The sequence below is a fragment of the Oncorhynchus nerka genome, linkage group LG2 (assembly GCF_034236695.1).
Source record: "Oncorhynchus nerka isolate Pitt River linkage group LG2, Oner_Uvic_2.0, whole genome shotgun sequence".
NCBI lineage: Eukaryota > Metazoa > Chordata > Actinopteri > Salmoniformes > Salmonidae > Oncorhynchus > Oncorhynchus nerka.
The window spans coordinates 53,759,830-53,767,858 of NC_088397.1; the positions used below are offsets into that span (position 1 = coordinate 53,759,830).

At 44.8% G+C, this 8,029-nt stretch overlaps 1 protein-coding gene across 1 annotated transcript; it reads left to right on the plus strand.

The window, feature by feature from the left end:
• The first annotated feature begins 2,822 nt into the window (after positions 1-2,822).
• On the plus strand, positions 2,823-7,705 carry LOC115138070 (dolichyl-diphosphooligosaccharide--protein glycosyltransferase subunit 1-like). The gene is made up of 10 exons (XM_029674477.2): positions 2,823-3,204; positions 3,811-3,875; positions 4,081-4,387; positions 4,705-4,914; positions 5,032-5,224; positions 5,342-5,441; positions 5,542-5,680; positions 5,953-6,072; positions 6,217-6,462; positions 6,552-7,705. Exons 1-10 carry the CDS (start codon positions 2,959-2,961, stop codon positions 6,732-6,734), a joined length of 1,809 nt encoding a protein of 602 aa, XP_029530337.1. The 5' UTR covers positions 2,823-2,958; the 3' UTR covers positions 6,735-7,705.
• The last annotated feature ends 324 nt before the right edge of the window (positions 7,706-8,029 follow it).

Below are 8,029 nucleotides of genomic sequence, written 5' to 3' on the forward strand. Positions count from 1 at the left end.
GCTGTTCCGGACCACCGTGTGATCACACTCTCTGTAGCCGATGTGAGTAAGACCTTTAAACAGGTCAACATTCACAAGGCCGCGGTGCCAGACGGATTACCAGGATGTGTACTCAGAGCATGTGTGGACAAACTGGTAAGTGTCTTCACTGACATTTTCAACCTCTCCCTGACCGAGTCTGTATTACCTACATGTTTCAAGCAGACCACCATAGTTCCTGTGCCCAAGAAAGCGAGGGTAACCTGCCTAAATGACTACCGTCCTGTAGTCCGTCCTGTAAGAAGCTGTTAATAAGCCTTTTGGACCTAGACTTGGCACTCCGGAACCGCTTGCCGTCCTGTAGAGAGTACAGTCTATGACTTGGGTGGCTGGAGTCTTTGACAAATTTTAGGGCCTTCCTCAGACACCGCCTGGTATAGAAGTCCTGGATGGCAGGAAGCTTGGCCCCAGTGATGTACTGGGCCGTACACACTACCCTCTGTAGTGCCTTGAAGTCGGAGGCCGAGCAGTTGCCAAACCAGGCAGTGATGAACCTTTTGAGGATCTGAGGACCCTTGCCAAATATTTTCAGTCTCCTGAGGGGGAATAGGCTTTGACGTGCCCTCTTCACAACTGTCTTAGTGTGTTTGGACCATGATAGTTTGTTGGTGATGTGGACACCAAGGAACTTGAAGCTCTCAACCTGCTCCACTACAGCCCCATCAATGAGAATGGGGGCATGCTCGGTCCTCCTTTTCCTGTAGTCCACAATCATGTCCTTTGTCTTAATCACGTTGAGCGAGAGGTTGTTGTCCTGGCACCACATAACCAGGTCTCTGACCTCCTCCCTGTAGGCTGTCTCATCATTGTAGGTGATCAGGTCTACCACTGTTGTGTTATCGGCAAACTAGATGATGGTGCTGGAGTCGTGCCTGGCCATGCAATCATAAGTGAACAGGGAGTACAGGAGGGGACAGAGCACGCACCTCTGAGGGGCCCCTGTGTTGAGGATCAGCGTGGCAGATGTGTTGTTACCTACCCTTACTACCTGGGAGCAGCCCGTCAGGAAGTCCAGGATCCAGTTGCAGAGGGAGGTGTTTAATCTCAGGGTCCTTAGCTTAGTGATGAGCTTTGAGGACACTATGGTGTTGAACGCTGAGCTGTAGTCAATGAACAGCATTCTCACATACGTAGGTGTTCCTTTTGTCCAGGTGGGAAAGGGCCGTGTTGAGTGCAATAGAGATTGCATCATTTGTGGATCTATTGGGGTGGTATGCAAATTGGAGTGGGTCTAGGGTTTCATGGATAATAGTGTTGATGTGAGCCATGACCAGCCTTTCAAAGCACTTCATGGCAACAGATGTGAGTGCTATAGGTCAGTAGTCATTTAGGCAGATTACCTTAGTGTTTTGGGGCACAGGAACTATTGAGTGCGGTCTTAGTGCCAGCATCGGTTTGTGGTGGTAAATAGACAGCTACGAAGATTATAGATGAAAACTCTCTTGGTTAACAGTGTGGTCTACAGCTTATCATGAGATACTCTACCTTAGGCGAGCAAAACCTTGAGATTTCCTTAGATTTCGTGCACCAGCTGTTGTTTACAAATATACATAGACCGCCACCCCTTGTATTATCAGAGGCCTCTGTTCTTATCCTGCCGAAAAAGTGTAAAACCCGCCAGCTGTATGTTATTCATGTCGTCGTTCAGCCACGACTCGATGAAACATTAGATATTATAGTTTTTAATATCCCATGGGTAAGATATACGTGATCGTAGTTCGTCTATTTTACTATCCATTGATTGTACGTTGGCTAATAGGACTTACAAATTACCCAGACCTTCATCCCTGATATCTCCGTCTCTTCCGATTCGACTTTAAAGAACTACTTGGTAGCCTAGTGGTTAGAGCGTTGGGCCAGTTACCTAAATTGAATCCCCGAACTGACATGGTAAAAATCTGTCGTTCTGCCCTTGAGCAAGGCAATTAACCCAGTGTTCCCTGGGCTCCGAAGACGTGGATGTTGATTATGGCAGCCCCCGCACCTCTCTGATTCAGAGGTTAAATGCTCAAATCACATTTCAGTTGAATGCATTCATTCATTACTTAAGTCGTTTTTTGCGTATCTGTACTTTACTATCTAATTTTTTTTTACAACTTTTACTTTTACTCCACTACATTCTTAAAGAAAATAATTTACTCTTTACAATTTTTTTTACATACATTTTCCCTGACACCCGAAAGTACTCATTACATTTTGAATGCTTAGCGGGACAGGAAAATTGTCAAATTTACACACTTATCAAGAGAACATCCCTGGTCATCCTTACTGCCTCTGATCTGGTTGACTCACTAAACACAAATGTTTCATTTGTAAATGATGGCTGAGTGTTGGAGTGTGATCTGGCTATCCGTAAAAAAGAAAAGCAAATCGTGTGGTCTGATTTGGTTAATATAAGGAATTTGACATGATTTATAATTTTACTTTTGATATTTAAGTATATTTTAGGAATTACACTTACTTTTGATACTTAAGTATTTTTAAAAACAAATACTTTTACTCAAATGGTATTTACCTGGTGACTTTTACTTGAGTTATTTTCTATTAAGGTATCTTCACTTTCACTCAAGTATGACAATTGAGTACTTTTTCCACCACTTCCATAATACAACACCTTCTGTCAGTGGCGAAATTACACGTATGTTCTGAGAGGGTTGCTACTTCTGTGTCTGATCTACACAGCTCCTTTTGTGTGCAAGATTTTGAATTGCCAAGGACCTTTATTAGTTTTGATAACAGGGTAGAGACGTCTCCCTCTGCCGTATTTGTTCGGAACAGCATGACGTCAGTACGTGAGGACTGAATGAAACGTCATCCTTACGGCTGCAGCTTTGCTCCTGAAGTGGTGCGTGGCCTTTCTTCCTCTCTAGCTTCAACCTAACAATTAAGCAAATTATATTTAAGTTTAATTTTATAACCATGGCGCGAAACATCCCCTTCTTCGCCGTACCCATTTATCTGCTCCTTATCACTGTACTGTGTTATCGAGTGGCTGCGGACGGGCTGGTGAACGAGGAGGTGAAACGAACGGTGGACCTGAGCACGCACCTTGCTAAGATAACAGCAGAGATTCTTCTGTCAAATCAGGGAGACTCGGCGGTACATAACTTTATCTTGGCGGTAGAGCCTGACCTGGCCCCCCACCTCGCTTATGTCGGTGCATCGGTAAGTGATTTCAGAATGAATTTGCTGTAAACCACATTTTGCCAGGTAGCTAGTTGGCTAACTAACATTAGCTAGTTAGCTAACATGAACATCTTTGTCCAGGTTCGCCCAGTGAAGGTAAGGAAGCTACAGTACTTAATCGCTAGTAAATGTCTACTTTTGTTAAATGGTGGATCTACCAAACTATGGAAGGGCTGTAGCAAAAACATTTTAATAAGTACATTATATGATGGTGGTGTGGAACTGTTTGAATGGGCTAGCGGGTGCACTTCCGCAACACAACTTGTTCCTTCAGTGGCTAAATGACACGTATGCGCTGAGAGGGTAGCTACTTCCGTGTCTGATCTGAACAGCCCCTTTTTGTGTGCAATGTCTTTGAATTGCCTAGGACCTTAATTTATGTCAGATAGTTGCTAGGTAGACAATTATTTCCCTACTATCAGTGATTGTTTACACTGATTGTTTTCCCGTGGGGAATGAACACTCACTCTACATTCACACCGTTGCATACTCACTCATTCCTGCCTGTAAATGAATACACCTCATGTCCAGTTGTAGTTGAATTGCAGCAGAATGGACAGACATGTAAACGTGTGTCTTTGCTAGGTGAAGGGTGATGAAGAGGAGGATGCCATGCTTGAGCTCAAGCAAACAACAATCCAAGGTCAAAGGTGAGAAGTTTTATAATATATTGTGCATCCCTGTTCACTTAAGGTTATATTGCATTATCCATTGTATGTCATTAGACTGTAAAGTTTGTAGATATGCACATTTTCACCATGTTAAACTTCACCCCTTTTTTCCAGTGGAGTTTCTCTCACTGTTTTGGTTTGTCCCTTTGACCTGACCCCTCTCCTATCTGCAATCCTCTTACAGTGGGGAGTTTTACAAGGTGCAGTTACCCTCCAGTCTGGGTGTGGGTGCTAAGCTGCGGGTGAAGGTGGAGACTGTCCTGAGCCACATCCTGAGGCCCTTCCCCACCCACATCACCCAGGCTGAGCGTCAGCTGGTGGTGTTCCAGGGTAACCACTACCTGTACTCCCCCTACCCCACCCGCAGCCAGACCACCCGCGTCCGCCTCGCCTCTAAGACTGTGGAGAGCTACACCAAGCTGGGCAACCCCAGCAAGAGCGATGAAGCTATTGAGTATGGCCCCTTCCGTGATGTTGCCCCTTTCACCGAGGTAAAGTGTCTCTGAGGTCCCTGACTGGATTTGGGATGCATTTAATATTATTTTTATGTATATTGTCTGACTTTATTGAATAGATAGATAAAGAGGATGACAGTGGTGAAAGATGGACATTGTGTCAAAGGGCAGAAGGCTGGATTCTAACCATACACATGTGTAGACGTGTGCTGGAGGCTCCCGCTGAGACCGCTAGGCCATGTCCTTGAATGGTTTAAGCACTTTTGGTCCAGCTGAATAGCGGACATTGGCTTAGTGGAGTCATATTTGTTTTGGAAGCAAAAGGAGAAATGTATTTTTTTGTTCTTTTTTAGGATGCCATGAAGGTCCATTATGAGAACAACACACCCTTCCTCACCATTAGCAGCATCACCCGCATCATCGAAGTCTCCCATTGGGGAAACATTGCTGTGGAAGAGACCATTGACATGAGGCACACAGGTGCATTCCTGAAAGGGCCTTTCTCCCGTTATGACTACCAGCGTCAGTCTGACAGTGGCATCTCATCAGTTAAATCCTTTAAGGTGTGTTGATTTTTAAAGACTCTTTTATTGCCATGGATCTTGGGGCATTTTCAAATCATGCTCGCAGGAGGACTTCTTAAGATTGTATAATAACTGCATCTCCTCACTCTCCCGAAGACCATCCTTCCTGCATCAGCCCAGGATGTGTACTACCGGGATGAGATTGGCAACATATCCACCTCCCACCTACAGATTCTGGAAGAATCTGTGGAGGTGGAGGTTCGGCCCCGCTTCCCTCTGTTTGGTGGCTGGAAGACCCACTACATTATCGGCTATAATCTGCCCAGCTATGAGTACCTCTACACTCTGGGTGAGTTGAGTTGGCTAAATTACCATGACTATTAATAACGGGAAGTCTTTAAAGAGAAATGTCCCGAAAGCGAAAAAATTATATGCTAATGCTTGAATTCATCCCGTTGGTTCTCAGGGGATCAGTATGCTCTGAAGATGAGGCTGGTTGACCATGTATATGATGACCAAGTCATCGACTCCCTCACTGTTAAACTCATACTGCCAGAAGGCGCCAGGTGAGCAAGCATGATGTTCATGTGCACACACTCCTTTAGTGTCTGTGGAAATGGACACATCTCCTGTTTCATTCTAATGATTCACATCTTTTCCTCTCAGGAACATCCATGTGGAAACCCCCTACCCCATTGACCGCATTCCAGACCAGCTGCACTACACCTACCTGGACACCTTTGGTCGTCCTGTGCTGGTGGCTTCTAAGAACAATCTGGTGGAGCAGCACATCCAGGATATAGTGGTGAGCTGCTGGGCCCTAGTGGAAGAGGGAATTGGAGATTTTAGGGGGGAGGTTCTGGGGAGAAAGGAAGGTAGTTTATGTTTGTATGAGTTAACCAGAGTATGCCATTACTACGACAGGATTGTTATAAGCAGTCGCTCCAGAGATACACCACCATCTGCATGCTTTACATCTGAAACCCTTGCAGAGAAAGTTTTAGATGCAATGTAAGATTAGGTCCCTCATTGATGGTGCAAGTTCCTCAGTGTCTCGCTCTCTCTCTCATCCCCCAGGTGCATTATACCTTCAATAAGATCCTGATGCTGCAGGAGCCTCTATTGGTGGTGGGGGCCTTCTACATCCTCTTCTTCACAGTCATCATCTACGTGCGCCTGGACTTCTCCATCACGAAGGTACTCCATCCTCAACATACTCTGCTACTCTTATTATGAGGAACACTTTAACTCTCCTGTTATTACTCCCTTCTAAGTTCATCTTTTTTTCCCCTGTATGCACTTCCTGACTCTCTCCCCTTCTCTCTCCATCTTTTTTTCCAGGACCCTGCTGCAGAGGTTCGTATGAAGGTGGCCTCCATCACAGAGCAGGTCCTGACTCTGGTCAACAAGCGTTTAGGGCTGTACCGCCACATGGATGAGGTGGTGAATCGCTATAAGCAATCCCGAGACACGGGGGCCCTGAACAGCGGCCGCAAGACCCTGGAGGCCGACCACCGCACCCTCACCAACGACATCAGCTCCCTGCAGGCCCGCCTCAAAACAGAGGGCTCCGACCTCGCAGATAAGGTGTGTGTGTATTCAATTGCATGTACGGTATTTGTATCTACCTGTGTCTGTACACTGCTGAGCCTTACATTTCACTGTGTGTATTTCAGGTGGGTGAGGTGCAGAAGCTGGACGGCCAGGTGAAGGACCTGGTGGGTCGCTCCTGTCAAGAGGCTGAGCGCCTGGTGGCAGGCAAGGTGAAGAAGGAGGCCTACATCGACAACGAGAAGACCCTAGCTAGCAAGAGACTGGAGCTGGTGACGCGCATCGACAGTCTGCTGGACACCCTGTAAACGCCACAATACACACGTGATGGTGTGCAGTATACACACACGCTATACACACACACACAAACGTGCTGCCCCAGCTACACATCTGTTGAACCGCTCTTGCACTCATTTATAATAAGGAACATCGACATTTTCACTCTTATACCCCGCAAGATCAATGTCCATCCTCTGAGACCCAGACACGAAATAAACACACTCGCGCAAAGTAACCTGTAGGTGCATACAAACACTCGTGCCTTTGTGCCTCGCTTAAAAACATGACGGCATTATGCTTAACACCACTTATGTGGGAGAGTCTAGTGTGAGTTAAATTGCGCGGAAGAGTGTTGCTCAGAGTAAATGCAGCATTTTCATGTTTAAATTTGGAATCCTCTTGTATGGTTTAGTTTTCACCCTTTTTGTATGATTTTTGGAGATGAACAATAAATTGTTTTACTATGGATAGTCAAGTTACTCTGTAAGGGTTGTCTCATACATGTCTCATCTGTCCCATGTCTATACTCCCATGAGCCCTTCCAACCTGTGTGCTCCTCTAAAGGGGAAGTAGTCATCATTGCCGGTGCCCCTGAAATAAGGGGGTCCATGTGAGTCAAACAATCTCTAATTGTCTTTGTCGTATTCTTTGCACTTACAAACCACAACCACAAGGAGCAATCCTTCCCCCTGGCCATTACATTTTGTATATTTGAACAATGTTGAAGCTCTGAAACCGTGTGGAGCCCAATTCAAAGGGTTACTGACTTTATGTTAAGTTTCTAATTGTTCCTCTGTAAACTTTCTAACATTTGTATGATTTCTTGTTTTGTAATGGTATGTTTTCTTTGATTAGTAAATGCATGACAGGCCGTGTGTGTGTGGGGAAGAGTATGTGGCAATCAAAGACATTGGTTGATAACGTAAGTAAACCTGTACCAGTAGTAAATTAAATGGGGGAAAATAACCAAATTTGAAATAAATCTGGGAAAAAATACAAATTTGTGTTTTTTTTTTAAATATAAAATGTGTTGAAACAACATTGTCTGACAGCAGTGTGAAAACCAAATGATTGATACACCTTTGAAACTCTTCAGGGAAGTAACCTAGTTCCACCAACTGAGGGCAATCTTGCTCTCAATATATTTTCCCACCTCTGGTGGTGACTGAATCATTCAGCTTTTGACTTTGGGAAGTGAGAGTACAAAGTTGATCCTAACTTTTTTAATTCAATATGTGCACAATCCATGTTATCTACAGTATCTATGGAGATGTGGTTTGCTGATTTTAAGTTTCTCATCACCAATAATAATAATTGGATATAT

What these genes read in the sequence shown, in the direction of transcription:
- LOC115138070 (XM_029674477.2), top strand. Translation starts at nt 2,959, where the DNA reads ATGGCGCGAAACATCCCCTTCTTCGCCGTACCCATTTATCTGCTCCTT. An exon ending in ATGTTGCCCCTTTCACCGAG is followed by an intron (nt 4,388 to 4,704) that starts GTAAAGTGTCTC and finishes GTTCTTTTTTAG; the next exon opens with GATGCCATGAAGGTCCATTA. An exon ending in TGGACTTCTCCATCACGAAG is followed by an intron (nt 6,073 to 6,216) that starts GTACTCCATCCT and finishes CTTTTTTTCCAG; the next exon opens with GACCCTGCTGCAGAGGTTCG.